The sequence below is a fragment of the Thamnophis elegans genome, chromosome 1 (genome assembly GCF_009769535.1).
Source record: "Thamnophis elegans isolate rThaEle1 chromosome 1, rThaEle1.pri, whole genome shotgun sequence".
Classification (NCBI taxonomy): domain Eukaryota; kingdom Metazoa; phylum Chordata; class Lepidosauria; order Squamata; family Colubridae; genus Thamnophis; species Thamnophis elegans.
The window spans coordinates 76272309-76290783 of NC_045541.1; the positions used below are offsets into that span (position 1 = coordinate 76272309).

Genomic DNA, 18475 nt, shown 5'->3' on the forward strand with positions numbered 1-18475 from the left:
GATCCAAACTGGGTCAGTCACTGGGACCAGAGCTTCAGTCTTATGAGCTTCTGGACTCATGCTGAAGCCCATCTTCAGACCAGACCAAACCTCTGATCCCAGTGACTGTTCCAGATTGGATCCTGCAATAATCCTTCAGTTAAGCATATGGGCATAGAACCCTACTTCCCTGGCAAGTCCTTCTCCAAATCCGATCTCCTTACAATACCTTTGAAAAGCCACTTTCTTTTACAAAGCATCGTTCTGTTCTTCTGCTTCTTCAAGAGATTGGCTGGCAGAAGGATTAGCATCAAAGACCTGCCCTCTTCTCGCTGTTATGTTTACATCGCTGTCCCCTCTGCCACTATCGGTATCATCATAGTCGTCCTCTTCCTCAGCAGCACTGTCACTGTCACTCCCAAGCCTGTTCTGTTCTAGGTCACTGTCCTCGTCAATAATTACATCATCAACTTCTGTCACATCTTCTTTAAACCACACTGCCTTGTAGCCATCGTCTTCCATTTCCTGTCTTTTGTCAGGATGGATCTCACTTCCTTTTCACTGTTTATATCAATTTCTTCCTGGATTGTTTTAAGAGCTGGCTTTGTTTTCTTGTTTCCTGATTCCTTCTCTGCATAACTCTTGGAGATAAGGCTTCCGGATGATTCCTCATTGTTTCCATCTGAGTTAGGGTTCTCGTCATCCTGGAAGTTGATATTAGAAACGCTTTTCATCAGCTGCAAAAGAGAGACAAATGTTTGTGCAATACTGCAAAGATAAAGGGAAGCTGATGATCAGATAAGACAACTAATCAGCTTAGAAATTACATATTAGATCTGTTCCTTTCGTAGTTATATAGCTGGGTTATTCTGAGGTAAGGGAATTGCCAGTGTCCTTTCCCTTTCAAGATACATTGGAAACATACTATCTGCAATTCCCAGCTAATTTCTTCACTGGCAATGCTGTTTTGCCATAATTACAACTTTGCAAGTTGGAAACAACCTAAATGTTCTTATAAAGTCCACAGCATGGGTTTTTTTAATTTAAAAACTCCACTTCCTGAAATAGAGAAAGAAGCCCAACTTACTTGTGAATTCTCTTTTTCGAAGTTCTTTTTTTAATTTGTAATACTTGTAGGAGATCAGGGCAAGCAAGGCTAGTGCAATCGCCAATAGGTCCCCAGGGTGGCTCCCAGAGCAGCCATGTCTTCTACGCTGTAGAGTCCTTCTGTCAAGAAAACAAACAGACCTCCTGATATCCCCAAGCACTTCAGATGGCTATTTCACAGCAGCTAAAAAGGAATCCTTTGACTTTGAAGAAGCAGAATGGAAAGTATTGACACTTTTAAGTGTTGATGTGGCAGAAGCCTGCTGAGAATGCCATGGAGAACCAAGAAAACAAACTAATGGATCATCAAACAAAGCAACCCAGAGTTCTCACTCAAGACAGAAGTCACCAACTCAAATTAACCCGTGACCCGACAAATGCGCGCCTGACAAATGCGCGCCGACAAAACCGCGCCCACAAAAAGCATGCCATCCACAAACAACATACTGGGACGCGAAAACAACGTTTTAGGGTTAGGGTTATAAACATTGTTTTTGTGTCCCACTATGTTGTTTGTGGATGGTGTGCTTTTTGTGGGTGGTGGTTTTGTCGGCACGGTTTTGTTGGTGCGCATTTGTGGGGCGCGCATTTGTCAGTGAACCAAATTAACCTACTTCAGACACATTATGTGAATGCTGAGTCCTCTGGGGAAAGTTCTAATGCCAGGAGGAGAAGTGAAGGAAGAGAAGAGGATGATCAACAATAAGGTAAATGGACTCAGTGGTGGTTCACCATTGGAAGATCCAAAGGACTAGATTAGGGACAGAGCATGATGGAGAAAATATGTGTGGTTGACACTAAATTGATGGCACATACAGGTCATCCACAACCTTACAACAGTTCATTTAATCACCATTCAAAGTTTCAACAGCACTGAAAAAAGTGACTTAACGACTATTTTTCACAGCAGTAACCCCATAGTCAAGTGATCAAAATTCAGATGCTTGGCAACTGACTCATATTTATGATGGTTGCAATGTCCTGGGGTCATGTGCTCACCTTTTGTAACCTTCTTACGGGCAAAGTCAATGGAGAAACCAGATTCACTTAATAGCCATGTTACTAACTTAACAACTCCAGTGATTAACTTAACAACTGTGGCACAAAAGGTCGTACAATGAGACAAAATTCACTGAACAAATGTTTCATCTAGTAACAAACATTTTGGGCTCAATTGTGGTTATAATTCGAGGACTACCTGTAATCCGTCAAGGTGAATCTCGAGGGAGCCATGATTTGGTTTGATAGAATTTCCTGTGCCCCTTAAATTCCAGCATGACAAATTAAGAGAATAACTGAGTAACATTTTCCTGGCAGGGAGATAAAACTATATGGAAAAAATATGTATACTTAATTTCTCCATCAGGTTACTGTTAAAGACGTTATAGACAATGAACGAATGAAGATTTATTTTGGCTTCTGTGGTCATTTTGTCAGTATAATAAACTAAAAGCCTTTGCATTAAGATACCTTTCCACAACCGTTATAATTCCCCATTAGCACAGCCAATAGTTATACTGTCAAGCAATTTTGGAAGCTAAAATATTAACACATCTTAAGACCTCTGTTTTGGGAGACTGAATTAAGACCCTGAATGCTAAACCGGTCACCAAATGGCCGTGCCACAAGTTTCATCTTGCTGGAAGCAAAGGTCAGTGCTGTTTTTCTACAGAGATTTGTACTTTCTCATATCACAGTTCACATCTCTACACTATAATTACAAGGCAATTTTCCTGAATGTTTTATGGTATTAATAACAATATGACTATAATACCTTGCAAAGTGAACTCTGAAATAAGTGCAAGTTTCAATTACTCTAAGAGTTTATCATTAACATGAGCTGAAATAATTAGTTCGTAGAGTCATATTCATTCCAGAAATAACATCAGTACCATCATATCATAAAAGGATTCTCTGCTGAAGAAGTATTAGCAACAAATAACAGCTCAATTGGATTAAAAATGTGATATATTGTATTAATAATTACATTAACTTACTTTCCAAGTCCTTGACTTACAACTACAATTGAGCCCAAAGTTTCTGTTGCTAAGTGAGACAGTTGTTAAATGAATTTTACCCCATTTGACGACCTTTCTTGCCATAGTTGTTAAGTGAATCATTGCAGTTAAGTTAATAGTATGGTTGTTAAGTGACTCTGGCTTCTCCATGAACTTTGTTTGTCAGAAGGTTGCAAAAGGTGATCACATGACCTTGGGATCCAGCAACACTCATAAATATGAGTCCATTGCAATGTGTCTGAATTTTGAATCGCTCTACATGGGGCTGCCCTTGAAGAGTGTTCCAAGACTTCAGCTTGTCCAGAACGCAGCCGCGTGAGCGATTGTGGGTGCACCTCGGTACACCCATATTACACCTATCCTCCGCGAGCTGCACTGGCTGCCCATTGGTCTCCGGACATGCTTCAAGGTGCTAGTCGTTACTTTAAAGCCCTACATGTATTGGACCTGGGTACTTGAGAGACCGCCCTCCTGCCAGTCACCTCCCAAAGACCTATCAGATCCCACAGATTAGGCCTCCTCCGAATTCCATCTGCTGGCCAATGTCAGCTGGCAACTCCTCAGGGAGGGCCTTCTCTGTGGCTGCTCCAGCCCTCTGGAACGATCTCCCGTGGGAGATCCGGACCCTCACTACCATTCCAGCCTTCCGCAAAGCAGTTAAGACCTGGCTGTTCCAGCAGGCCTGGGGCTGCTGAACTATCCAGTCCCATTTGAGATTACGGCTGTTTGTAGAATTTTAAATTTTTATTTTTATTTTTTTATTTTTATTTTTTTGTATCCCCTCCCTTTTTATTGTTAGCCGCCCTGAGTCTCTCTGGAATAGGGCGGCATGCAAATTTAATAAATTGAATTGAAAGTGAATTGATCATGTGACTGTGGACATGTTGCAATGGTAATAAGTTTTGAAAAACAGTCATAAGTCATTTCTTTTAGTGTCATTGTGACTTCGACAATCACTAAATGAACTGTTTTAAGTCAAGGACTATCTGTATTGTACAGTAGCTGAAATCTCTTAGTAATCAGCTAAGGAAGAGCTGGATGGATTGTCTTTTTTCAGCAGGCTAATATGCTTTGTGGCCTGTTTTTGCTGTCACTGATCTCTTCTCTTGCCATCTGCCTCTCTCCCCTTGGTGATACATCATGTGCCATTTTTTAGCCCCACCATGCCACTGGTTAGGTGACAGGCCCCTCACCTCCTTTTCACTTTGCAATCCTTGTTATGCTAATGATATAGCTGAAGATTATATATAATCACCATGACTCTGGTTCTCTAGTGTGCCAATCATTAAAAATTCTGTCCACTGTACTACTTGCATTACTAAGACAATATCCTAGTTTTCTTATATTTTTATGCCATACTGTATAATAGAAAAGTACCTATCTGTGTATAATTACAACATCTCAAAAGATACAAAGGTTTTGCATGAATAAACCATTTCATTTATGCTACCCAAGAACCACTTTAATGCTTTAACGCTCATAGTAATTTATGCCTTTTTTACATTTAAATTTCCCTATCTGCAAATTCGAAAGCATGCTAAACATTGTTCACTTGCAATCTTGTGTAACTTGTATGAATGTATTCGTGTGTAGATGTTTATATATTAAAGCTAGGTCTTTTAATCTATAAAAACCCTAGCTTTTATAAATTATAAGCCTTATGGAAAGATAACTATAAGGATATATTCATCCTTACCCTGTGTACCCTTCATTTAAAAGGATGACATTCAGGAAGGAATGATTAGGAATATACAGATGTCAAAATGATTGAGAAGAAATGTTTTAGAAATTGTTAGTGTAACTCTTCTTTAAAGCATTTTCATCTTTTAAGAGCTAGCCTTAGAAGCAGGCTCATTAACACAACTGCATCTTTGATGCAGCCCACTAAAGCAGCATATTTCTTCATCTGTTGTTATAAATGATTCCACTGTTTATTGGCTTATCCTTATTACAGGAGAACCAATGACCAGAGAACAGAAGCACTACCTGTGATGATAGGAGGTTTTAGTATTGATACAAAAGATGGCATAACAGCTGCATTTCCTTTCAGAAAGAATTGTATTAAATAAGCATTTCAAGAACATTCCTACATGTTTTCAAGCACTTCCTCGAATACTTTTCAAAGCATGTGCACCTGTAATAAGATAGCCATATATTCCACTGAACTCAGTGAACTTTCTTGATTCGGAACCTCTATGTGTAAAATTGCCTATACAGGATGACCAAGATCTAGTCTGTTTTGGAAATCCGTCAACATGGTAATGTTGGAATTATCTTGTACTCAGCGATGGATTCGCTCACCTTCCCTACAGTTTGCAAATATGACGCATGCGTTGCATCTGTGCACGCACACCGCCTTCTGCGCTTGTGCAGTGCTTGCGCATTACATCAGGGTGGGTGGGTGGAGCCTCCCACAGCTGCTTACCAGTTCACCCGAACCAGAGAGAACCGGCTGAATTCCACCTCTGCTTGTACTATGTGGCCAACCATCCAATCTGTTTAGCTTTGCGATTCATCATTGATTAGGAGAGTGATCTGATCTGATAGTAAACTGTGGCTTGCTGAGTCTGAACATTTTTCAGTTTCTTAGGAAGGCAGGGAGCTTTTAAATCTCTCTACAGCCAAGCATTTCATATAGGAATTTACATTAAACATGTATTTTATCTAAATAAACAATAGTCATACAGAAGGATTTATGGCAAAAAAACATGATTTTAAGAGTAATACTTTCTAAACTGAAATCATATTTCCTGAGAAAGGCATGAACTCTCACCACTAAAGAATCACCCCTCTTTCTCTCTCCCTCCCTTCCTCCTTCCCTCCCCACCCTCTCTCACTCTATCCATCCACTCATCCATCCCTTCTATCTATTGACAACAATTATTATATATTATGATGGAGCAAGCCTAATCCTCCTCAGTTTACACACTCTTTCTTCTTGCAGCATGGCTGCAACTTTTAAAAAAGAGTTAGGAAACAGTTATTTTTAACAAATGGTGAACTTTCTTCACCAAGCAACTCAATGAAATTGGCTTCATTCAACAATAAAAGATAGAGTTTTCCCCTGTCCAATTGCGTTTGACTCTAGGGGGCAGTGGTCATCTCCATTTCTTAGCTGAGGGAGTCAGCATTGTTTCAAAGACATTTCCATGGTCGTACAGCCAGCATAGCTATATGCTGAAGTGCACCGCACACAATGCTACTACTTTCCCACCGAAGTGGTACCTATATATCTATTTGCATTTGCATGTTTTCAAACGGTTAGGTTGGCATTCAACATCATATCACAGTAACCACAATGTATACAGGCATACTCTATGCAGATTGCAATGATTCAGATTAATACTAGGTGACTACAGACAGTTTCTAACATCCCTTGGTTGCCCTCTAATCATTGTAGGGATATTTTTAGCCTAAATATAATATGCCTAGATTAGGACATACAGTACTTCTATTTTCTTCTTACGAACTGAGGAAAAGTTCAAGGATATTCTTATTTCTATATGCATGATTACTATGACCCCTCAATGTACACTTAATAACATAGACTCTACCTTCTGAATTAGTTGGGGAGACATTGAAGGTCTGCCAGGTTCTCCTGGGTTATTTACTGATGGAGTTGTTTCCTCTTCAATAATAGGCTTGTAGAAAACATAGAAGTTGAAGTTGAAGTAGAAGAAGTTGATCTACTAGACTTAGATGTAAGGCTGGTTGCAAAAGTATTTGCTGCAGAAAGTGTGTTGTTGCAGTTGGGGAAGATAATGAAGCAGAAAAAACATAGTCACTTTTGTTGTAGAAATACCTGTTGGGGAAGGCTTAGTGATTCCAGGTAAGGGAGTAGTAGACTGTCTATCACCATCTGGTACTGAGCTTGTAGTGGGAGTCTTCGTGATTACAATTTTGGAAGAGGTTGATGACTGGACACTCCCACCAGTTGTTGCAAAATTACCTGGTGGGGTAGGCTTGGAAGCTCCAGACTGAGGAGGTGCTTGAGTGGTGGTGGGGCTTGAGGTCTTGATGGATTCCACTGTTCGTTGGCTTCTCTCTGTTACAGGAGAATTTGTGGTCAGAAACTGTGTAGAATTACCTGGGATGACAGGAGGTTTTAGTGTAGTTACAAAGGTGGAATAACGGAGCTAGATACAGAAACAGTCACAGGATTTCTTGTAATGTCCTGTAAGGTTATCCTTCCCAGTTGTACTTGAAAGAGGTGATGTGGACTTTGTGATCCAGAAGGTTTAGGACTACTTATTCCAGGTGCAAAATGGATGGCTTTTGACTAGTGGTCCCTTTCCCTAGGTTGGTAGTAGAGGTTTCAGTGAAAGTAGTGGTAGTTACAGGTGGAACAGTTGGAGTTGGAGCTGTAAATGTAATAGACCAAAGGGACTGTTAAATGTGATGCTTCAATATCATCTAACAGTCAAATCCTTCATGCTTCAAGGCACCAAGACCTAAGCACGGCATCATTATGCAGAAATAATAACATTGGAAGAGTTTTACAATGCAAGAAGCTACACAGACCCTATATAAACTGAATTGTGTGAGCAGAATCTTTATCCCAGATGGTACAACATCACCCCAAGACAAAAGAGAGAGTTGATTTAGTGTAAGAGATAGATTGCTCTCCCACAAACCACCAATGAATTGAGTAAAAGCCAGTCTCTCTCTAACTCTCCCATCACATTTCTTATATTAGATTACCTTTGACAAATAATTCTGTCTGCTTCTGGACTTTGTGCTCAAGGTGGAAAAAAATGAAACTTTGATTTTGGGTTTTACTGATTAGATATGTTTGTTGTTATAGAACTGGTGAGTTTATACTATTATGTAAAAGTAAAAGATTGAGGTTTGATGTTATTATCTTATTCTACTGCACCAAAGGGAGTTGGAAGTCAATGCCTTTTCTTTCTTTCTCTCCCTTTTTTACACTTTTTCCTTTCCCTTTTTCCTCCCCTATCTTTCTTACTAGTTTCTTTTTTATTTTTGTATCTTATATTATTATAAATAAATACATAAACAACAAAAAGAGAAATAATCATGCCTAGCCTGTTCCTATAGAAAAGAGCATTTCTCTTAACCCTTGGGAATGCTCTGCCTTTGAGCACAGGAATGGGGTGTGTGCAGTGGTGGGTTTTAAATTTTTTTAGAATCTCTTCTGTAGGTGTGGCCTGCTTTGTGGGAGTAGCTTGCCAGCCATGTGACCGGGTGGGAGTGGCGTGCTGGCCCTGTTACTGGGTGGGAGTGGCTTGCCAGTCATGTGACTGGGTGGGTGTGGCCAACTTGTAAAATGTGGTAAAACTCACTTAACAACGCTCTTGCTTAGCAACCAAAATGTTGGCTCAGAAACTCTGGCATTTGAAGCATGCAAGTCTTAAAGCTGTCAAGTTACAAGACCCTTGCACCCCTAACCCTTTAGAAAAAAAACCCCAAGGGTGTTCAAACTTGACAGCTTTAAGACTTGTGGACTTCAACTCCCAGAGTTCCTCCTCTCGCTCTTCATTTTGATGATGTGCGGACGGGCAGTGGGAGGGAGCTGGAACCGGTTCTAAACGGCACTGTAGATTTGTGAAACCTCTTCTATAGAAGAGGTTAGAACTGGCAGAAACCCACCCCTGGGTGTGTGTAAAATTGCTTCAAAGTGCAGAAACAGAGCCTCTCCAAGCAGGGATATATAATAGAATAGAGCTGGAAGGGAACGTAGAGGTCTTCTAGTCCAGCCCCTTGTTCAAGCAGGAGAACCTATACCATTTCAGATAAGTGACTGTCTAGACCAGAGTAGTCAAACTGACGGTCCACAGGCTGGATGCATCATGCGCTAGCTATGCCCATGCCCAGCTTAGCAAAGGGGGGGGAAGTCATGATACGTCATGTGATGCCGCCATGACGATGTGAGTTTGACACCCCTGGTCTAGAGTCTTCTTAAAAACATCCAGTGATGGTGCGCCCACAATTTCTAGAAGCAAGCTGTTCCCCTGGTTAATCGTCCTCACTGTTAGGAAGTTTCTCCTTAATTCCAGGTTGCTTCTCTCATTGATTAGTTTCCAATTATTGTTTCAATGAAGCATAGTAGATCACATCCATGGCAGACATATATTAGGATCAGGGGGAAAATATCGCTTTGAAATGGGAACAGCCATATGCAACTGCCAGCTGCCTCAAGTGTAGTCAGGTATGGTATGAGAGCGAAAATATCTTGAAGACATAGCATCGTGATGGCAAACCTATGGCACACTGTCATCAGCTGCTCTTCCAGATTCCATCACGTGCATGCATGCTGGACAGCTGGTCTGGTGTGCATGCGCACCGGCCAGCTGCTCTTCTAGATTCTGTCACACGCATGTGCACTGGAGAGCTGGTCCAGAACGCATGTGCACCGGCCATCTGCTCTCTTCTGGCCAGCTGGTTTTTGCATGCAACGGAACCCGGAAGAGCAGCTGACCGCCGCACACTCCAATTTCAGCATTCGGTGCCAAAAAGGTTAGCTATTATGACATAGCACACAAGCCATAGGACATGGTTGTGCTGAAGTTAGAAGGAGGGAGCTTTTGTTTAATGTGCTTCAGGAATCTCTGCAGTTCCTCTCCAATCTCTAAATTTTATCTGCATCATATAAGACATGAAGAGAACGTTCCCAACATACTTGCCAAAGGTGTGACATCTATTGAAATCAGGGTGTTTGCTTCTTCCAGAGTATTGATGTCGGTAGCAATGGCCTATGCAAACAGGAAAGGAGGTGTTAGCCTTGCACACATATGTGCCAATTCTATCAGTCCATTAAAAAAGGCAAGATATTAATTTGGATCTAGTTATATATGGCAGAGATGCCCCCCCTTTATGTACAATACCTGGGCATTACAAAGGAGACTTGCTGAAAGCATGTTTATGAATATGGAGACCAATGCTTCTTTCGTTTATCTATGTTTTGCACAACCTATGCAGTGATATCATTCTACTGCATGCAGTGGGAGTACCTTAATGTTCATTTCAAGATTCAATCTCCAGAGAAGATAGATGTTTAAAACCAGAGGTGGTTAGATGTTTAAAACCAAAGGTGGTTCAACAAAAGGTTGAAAAAATAATAGTTTTGGGTTTGTTTGTTTTTAGAATGATATATTTTTACAATACTTTTTGAACTCGGTAATGGGACTATTTATTAGAGCAATGCAAAGCTTTAATTTGGAGCCTCAGTCTGAACACAAACCAATGCTGCTTCTTTCAAATTAATTCAGAAAGCTGAACTGATATGACTGATTCAAATTTCCTTCCTATTTACTACAAAGCCAAGACAACTAAAATGAAACTTGATTGTATTCAGAATGGAATGAGAAATATAAATCTTCACTGTGGTTTTGCCAGTGTAGTTTAATTGTTCTTAGAAGTACATCTGATAAAAGTCTTTTGTTTGCTCTGTTTGTTTAATTGACTACTTAACAGCATTTAAATCCTTACCGAACTCTTTAGAATTGTATCTTTTAATCAATAATATAGGGATTTCAGCCTTTTGAAAAACCTTTTAACAGCTAATGATTAACATTGGAGTAAAAAACTCAATGATAGAATAATGTCAGCCATTAATGTTTCCTGCAGAGTCTTTGTTATTTCAAATATTTGACACATCTGCATATAATAGAATCATATTATTTACCCATAATGTGGTCAAAGTTTAATTTTACTCAGAAAATCTACATTGATCAATGTTAGATCATTAGATTGTTGAAAAATAAATAAAACTCCCTGGTGTATAAATTGTACTACACTTTAAAGAGGTTTGTTTGGTTTTGATTTAGTGCATTGTGTTAATGGCTGTCAGATTATTTTCCTCTGTCGAGTCACAGTCTTTCATCTATTTTAAATCAATTATTTTGAAGTGACAGATGATAATGAGAGAGACAGTAAAGACAGGAACTCAAGACAACAGTGTCATCTGGAAGCCTCAAACTAAACAGAAATGTACAATAATTTTAGAAAAAGTTACTTACCAGAAGGGTAATAGGAGATGATACATTCAGAAGCTTAGTGGTCTGGATAAATCCTTCTGCAGTAACTCTGAAATCTGAACTGTTTTGTATTCTGTATCTGATATCTGGATTGATTTTCTAAAAGCAGTGAACAAAAACCTACATCAGGACTTAATCAAACAAACAGCCTCACTAAATAAATTCTGTTTCTAAGAATTGATTATGTAGGGAGCATCCTAAGTAATATCCTAGATATCATCTGGATTACTTTCTGACTTTCTTGAAACCTGGTTTCTGCAGAAATAAAGACGTTTGATTCGCATAATCCTCCAGGCAGCATTCACCAGCATGGTTTAGACAATTGCCAAATTTTTGATCATCTGAAAACTGAATAACAGGACAACAGAATTGGAAAGGACCTTGGAGGTCTTCTAGTCCAATCCCCTGTTCAGGCAGGAAACCCTACACCACTTCAGACAAAAGGTTATCCAACATCTTCCTAAAAACTTCCAGTGTTGCAGCATTCACAACTTCTGGAGTCAAGTTGTTCCACTGATTAATTGTTCTAACTATCAAGAAATTTCTCCTTCGTTCTAGGTTGCTTCTCTCCTTGATTAGTTTCCATCCCTTGCTTCTTCTTCTATCCTCAGGTGCTTTGGAGAATAGCTTGACTCCCTCTTCTTTGTGGCAGCCCCCTGAGATATTGGAACACTGCTATCATGTTATCCCTTTCACAAAAGGCTGTTCCAGTGGAACTATGATTACTAATACTTGCTCCTGGGACCCTACCGGTGCAGTGGAGTTTGCTTGAGAAGCTGAGATGATTAATAATTAGCTCAGCTCCTGCTCCAGGGGATATATTGCTAAAGTTTTGCATTGTAGGAATGCCTGCTTTGTACTACCCTTTGGCTACTGAAATTTTTCCTTCTCTCTTGGAAAGGCCTTAGTGCTTTTTCACCAACTCTCTCTACTTAGTGTACATTTGGTAGAACAACATATATGTTCCTCTTGTTAATTACCAAGGTTAACTTTTTTCTCCCACCCATTATAAAGCAAAAACAGTGAGAAAATACTGAGTCTGACTACTGGTGCCATTTTTTTTCTGTGCCCATGTTTCTGACCAGAATGTCCTTCTTATCTTTTTCATCTTCCTAAGTCACAAATTCAAACGGCAGCACAAAACTGCAGGTAAGAAGGTTTGACAGGTACCAGAATAAAAATGCATTATCGGAAGGGATCTGAAAATAGGTACAACACTCTACCCAGATATAGGTTTCTCACACCAATCACACACCGAAACTGACTTCATAACTGCTATCTTAAAAGGCTTTGCTCCCTGTAATATTCAACAGATCCTGGAATGACTAACATCTGGCAAGAAGTCATCATCTGCTGCAAAGATCTGCAAGGGTTCTGATGATGTGTTGGCTTTCATGATCAATGACTTTGCAGGCTGGGCCTCAGATACTCTTCCCAGGTAATTGGTTTCATTAAAGTAGGGACGATGATCATTTTTCCGTACAACATCAATTTTCACCGTGGTCTGAGAGTATCTGAATGCATTGTTTTCTTGGAAAGCCTGCAGAAAGAGAGAGTGAGAGTACAGATCTTCTTAAGGGCTAAAATGTAAAAGTTTAATGGAAGGTAGATGAGGAGGTTCTCTGGAACAAAGATGGGTGAAGGTAGCATGTCAAAAGGCTCCTCCCAGGGATGTGGGAAGGAACAGCAGAACAGGACTGTGAGGAAGGTCTTAAGGATCCCCAATTCAGAGCTAGAGGAGCCCACCCACCATATCCCTTACACCCAGAACTCTCAACACTACTACTACTACTACTACTACTACTACTACTACTACTACTACCAACAGCACCATGTTTTCCCCCAAATAAAACAGTCTTATTTTCTTTTGACACCCGAAATAGGCTCTTGGCCTTATTTTCTGGGAGGTCTTATTATTTTTCAGGTGCAGGAGGCAGCGAATGTGGTCACTTCATGGCTGCTGCCGTGTTGCGCTGCTGCCACTCATCAGCTGCTCACCCATGAGGCCGTGCACATGCTTCCAGCCATGCTTCCCAGGACTCTGCATCATGCCATTGGCCCATCCATGCCGCTGCATGTCCCAACACCACCACTGCCTCCCTGTTCTTTGCTAGTGGCTTTTGCGGCGGCCATTAGCGTGACAGAAAGGACGCAGTGGCTAGGGTTGCGGGAATGGCTGTTAGGTAAGGGCAAGTGGGGTGTGTGGGGCATGTTCCTCCCTCCCTTCCCCCCTCCAACCTCATCTCCTCACCTCACGTTCTTTGCAAGGCAAGCAACCAGAGGAAATGGGGAGGACTGGCTGTGCATGCATTTAAATATTTTTGGGGAGGGCTTATTTTTGGGGGAGGGCTTTTAGCGCATGCGCTCAAAAACCTGATTGGGCTTATTATCGGGGGAGGTCTTATTTTCAGGGAAACAGGGTAATAATAATAATAGGATGGAAGCTGCAGAAGATAACAAAATACAAAGACCTCAAATAGAAATAGAATGACTATGGGAAAGGCAAGCAAGGGTAGTACCAATAGTAATAGGCTCCTTGGGTGCAGTCCCAAAACAACTGGAGCACTACTTGAACACCATAGGCATTGACAAATTTGCTTTCAGTCAATTGCAGAAGGTGGCTTTACTTGGAACTGCTTTCATGCTGCAACGATATCTGTAACACTGTCAAACATCCAGATCTGTCTCTACCAGGTCCTTGGTAAGGACTCAATAGGTAGACAAAAATGCCAAGCCCTGTTTGAACATCTGGCTGACTGTGCAATGAATAATAATAATTTGGTAATTTGCCCATTATAAAAACCGTCAGAGATATTCAGGTAAGTTTTGGCTTTAAATAGATCATCATTAATTTGTTTCATTGTGTGTTATAGCAGGATATGGCAAGAACTCAGAGCTGACAAGATCTTCCCAGCAGTTTCAGGAAACAGCAAGTTCTAAAATTTATTTATCTTGGATATAGTTAATAGGTATGACATCTATTTCTCACTGCCTAGCTTAGCCTTGCCAAATCAAGTGCCCTTTAGATGTGTTGGATTTTAACCAACACAACCAACCAACCAACGCTGTGGCAGCATATTGGGAATTCTGGTCTTCTTAATTATGTCCTCCTGGCAAACAAATATTCAAGAGTCATATTTTATTAACAACATACTAATGTTATCAGGAGCTTACCACAATATACAACATGAATGTCTTCAGAATGTTTGCAGGCTGAGTCATGGTAATGTTTCCAGAATCTCTGTTTATTTTGAATGTGTCATTATCATTTCCTAAGCACGATTGGAAAAAGAAAATACTTGGCATGCACGATTACTACAAAAAGAGTAGAATGAAGCTTCCTGACTGTGTCATGCACAAAATTGTGAGATTGTAAATTAAGATACCTCCACTTGTTAACATTAAATCCACTGCAGTTCCAGGACAGGCAAAGAATCCTGCTGTCAGGGTTCCAACCGGTGCCCTAATTTTTCATGTTAGTTTTACATTTTATTTGGTAGGTATTTCAGTTTTATCTTTATTGTAAGGTACCCAAAGAACCTAATATTATAGAATGGCCAATTATTTATTCCTTCATTTATTCCTTTTTCTCAAAACTTATCTTTCTTCTAGTGAAACCTGGCTTGGAAAAACAATGCAAGGATATATATATAAGTAAAAAGTAAAATGACTCAGATGCTATCACATCAATGGCTGCATTTTGGGGCAAGTCATTCTACTGTTACTTTCCCCAAATGCAGATCTATGGTGATCATCAGTTCCCCCATTGTAGCCTGGTGCCTTTATCACTATATCAAACTGGCACCAATTATATATGGACCCTAAAAATAATTACACAGATTCTGCCTGCCATTTTGTGTATTTAAGTCCTGGTAAAATCCACATTGGTATCATTCTGCTGGTGTTTGTACAGTAATAAATGCAAAATTTCAAACTAAAGAAAAAAAAGGGAACTAGAACTCATACATGAATGTCCTAGATGTATCTAAAACCTAGAAGTTGAATAAATGCTTGCTTTACTTGTTGATTTGTTGGGTTTGAGATATTATCCAATGTATTAATATTATTTCTAACATCTGTACTTGCTTCCAAGTACAGATTGAAGTAAATGTAATGTATAAAATGCTTGAACCGAATTAAACACATCTATCCATAGCTATTTATTTATGTGGTTCACTTCCAACACCACATTCCCAGCTATAATGTAATGTCTTTGATTTGTCTTAGTATGATAGTGTGATCCTAGTCATTGCAATTGAAAAACAGGAGTTATTAATAGCATGTTGTGATAACTCAACCAAGTACAGTTTATTCAACTAAAAAGATTAAATACACCATGGGTAAAAACATTGTGTGGCATGTGGTATATTACAGTGACCCAAACCATGGGTCACACTTGACACCCTCATTCCATCTGCAGAGAAGGTGCTGCTGAAATTGGGTGCCAAAATGGATTTGTCAGTTTGCGGGTTTGGGGGAGACAGTTAATTAAGAATAAGGGTGGGGAATGCGGTCTATTTTCAACTTCTAAAGTCCAAATCCTTCCAAAAATATCCTGAAATCACACTGTGGAATTCAGTCATTTGGTTAATAAAGTTCAATAAAGTCACTTCAATTTGGAGGCATTTAGAGGAGAGGATTTAAGAGTTTTTATGAGGATAATCTGACTCTAAGTAGTTGGATTACAAATCTTTCCCTAGTTATACTTGAGAAACTCAATACATATATGTAGAATATAAGTAGAATGCGGCACTATTATTAATAACTTCTTCATTGTCCCTGAATCTGGATGAAGCTTGAAAGTATCAAGTCTAGAAAATCAGTAGCTGATTTTTAAATTACTTTTAAATTAATTTTAAATTTACATTAAAATGGGGCTTTTAATCTACTCACCAGCAACAATTTCATATATCACTTTCTCATTCAAACTTTTATCCCCATCAATAGCATAGAGGGGTCCTGGCTCCAAGATCAGTGGCCCACTCTGCAATGGCAATAAAGATAAATAATTTCCTGACAGTTCCAGTAATTTGTTCATTTTCTTTCTTTGTTTATCAAATGTAGTCCTTGTCCTTCTCTTCATAGACAATATACAGGTAAAATAGTAAAACTGTATTTAAAAGTTATAGAAGAGGCGAAGAAGATTAAAAGTCAATGTTAAAAAATAATGAAAAAACAGAAGGAGAGACTTTAGGATGCTAACCTTTCCCCCTGGCTGTATGTTCCTCTGTGAGCCCTAAGCAAGAGAGCAGAGCCAGGTCTTCAGATATTTCTAGAAGGCCAGGTGACTGGGACTCTACCTTGCCTTTGGAGGGAGAACATTACAAAGGACAGGAGCAACAGTAGAGAAGGCTCACTTCCTGGACCCGACAAGTTAAAATTCTGCAGGAAACCCTCCCTGTCTGACCAAGTGGCATGAGGATTTAATGATGCATTATAGATTTGGTCTCAAACTCATGTTGGAATCCATAGAGTGATTCATGAAATAAGACAGCCCAATTACATAATTTCACAGTGAGAAAGCGATTGTATTTCTTGACTCTTTAGGAAAAATAGTCTTCGAGGAATCCATGTTCAGCCTCTGTTCTTTCATGTCAACTTTCTCTGCCACTTTCCAGTCCATTCACCCCTACTTTCTGTCTTGTCAAAGAGACCCCATCAGATACGTGCCCTGCCCTGAACCTGCTGGTTTGAATGCTACAACAAGTCACAATGCAATTATGGGCACACAAGCAAAAATTCATCTTGGCCTCCTGATGAACTAATGTGGCGAGAAGGAGAATAACAACAAAAGTAATCAAGTCTCAGATGGTTGAATTGTAAACGATGGAAACATTCTGTGTTCACAAAGTTTAACTACATAAAATACCTCTCTTACTAAAGGTAGTACATATCTTTCTGGTTGTTGTCCTCTTTGGACTCTGGGTTCAACCAAGCAGGCTGAGTACCTGTGCCCAAGTCACAGCATTGCTATAACGGGAATCCTTGAAGGTTAAATGAAAAGAGCAACACAAGGCCAAGGAGAAACAAACCGGCTTCTGGGGCGGGACCTTGCTGATGGCGGCAGCTTAACGAGCTGCCCCCAGGTTTCTGGTCGCGTTATCTGCCTAAATACTTGGTAGATAAACTCATTCTTCAGGCAAAGAAGGGTGAGAGAGAGATCCAGCTGGTAAGAGCTTTTCTTTGAAGTTTGCAGGTTTTTTTTTGCTGCAAATGGAAATGGGGGGCCAACCGTAGGCTGAATCACATCTCCGTGCCAGAAAACCTCTGCTGTTTTTTTTTACGGCGCAAAGCAAGGATCCCCCCACTTAGGACAACTCTTGATATATTTATTTGAGATTAATACAAGCAGAGTCCGTACCTGAGAACCTTATCTGCCTTTTTTCTTTTTTCTTTTTTTTTAAAAAATCCTAGCTTCCTTTTACAAGAGTTCCTTTTGTGCACGGGATTTTTTTTTCTTAAAAAATAAGCTCCTAAGATGGCATTGGTCCCACATTTCTAACTATCCGGCAAGAGCACAGATAAAAAAGATCAAAGGAACAGCCAGCTTGTAGTCTCTCTCTTAATTAGCTTACAAGACTTTATTTTTTCTTATCAACTTTTAAAAGTTTTAAAAGATTCCTTGTTAATATAGAGACATTCCAAACAGAGATGAATATGTTGAACTGTTTCATTACAATGCTAATCTCTTGAAACCTGCTTTGTTACAATGCTCTTTTCTGAAACCCTTTGAAAAACCTCTAAGAACAAATAAAGGGGGGACTTAATACTTCTTTTCTTTGTAAGCTACACAGTGGGCCAGTGGAGTTTGAATAATTGTTGAATAAGAAAAGATATAATGGCAACAAAATTAAATTCGGGGAGACCTTTTCCTAGATGCACATCGCACACACAAGCTTCCACCCTCTACGCCCCCTACTGGAGATTTGCTAACAAAAGAACTTTTTTTTGAAACTTTTAGAGAATTTAGAGAGCAGAATTCAAAAGCTTTCAGAGAATTCAGAGAGGAGATAAAGAATGAGATGAAAGACTTATATGATAAGCTTGATAACAAGATTGCCAAAACAAATGATGATATGTTGGGACTTGTAACTGTACTGACAGAATATGTTTCTGGAATGGAAGATAAGCTAGAGGTTCTTGAAGAAGCCAACACTAACTTGACTTCCAAAATTGAAGTGGTGCAACAAAGAGTTGAAAATGCTGAAAAACAAATTGTTACGATGCAGTACACACAGATGGAGCTTGCATTAAGAGTCAGGGGGCTGCGTGAGGATAAACAGGAGAACTTGAAGCAGATTTTTTCAGAGGCTTTTGACCGTCTGGTGGAAAGACCGGGGTCCAACTTTGACTGGCAGATCGAAAAAATTTATC

General features: G+C 39.7%; 1 protein-coding gene across 1 annotated transcript in view; it reads right to left on the reverse strand.

Moving 5' to 3' along the window:
* Nucleotides 1–228: 228 nt before the first annotated feature.
* Nucleotides 229–18475, reverse strand: part of CDHR5 (cadherin related family member 5) — a 44607-nt gene continuing 26360 nt past the window's right edge. The window contains 10 exon segments of the mRNA XM_032212699.1: nt 229–500; nt 503–766; nt 1067–1156; nt 1159–1206; nt 7054–7191; nt 9745–9817; nt 11084–11200; nt 12432–12641; nt 14276–14373; nt 15995–16085. Coding sequence (XP_032068590.1) covers nt 229–500; nt 503–766; nt 1067–1156; nt 1159–1206; nt 7054–7191; nt 9745–9817; nt 11084–11200; nt 12432–12641; nt 14276–14373; nt 15995–16085 — 1401 coding nt within the window.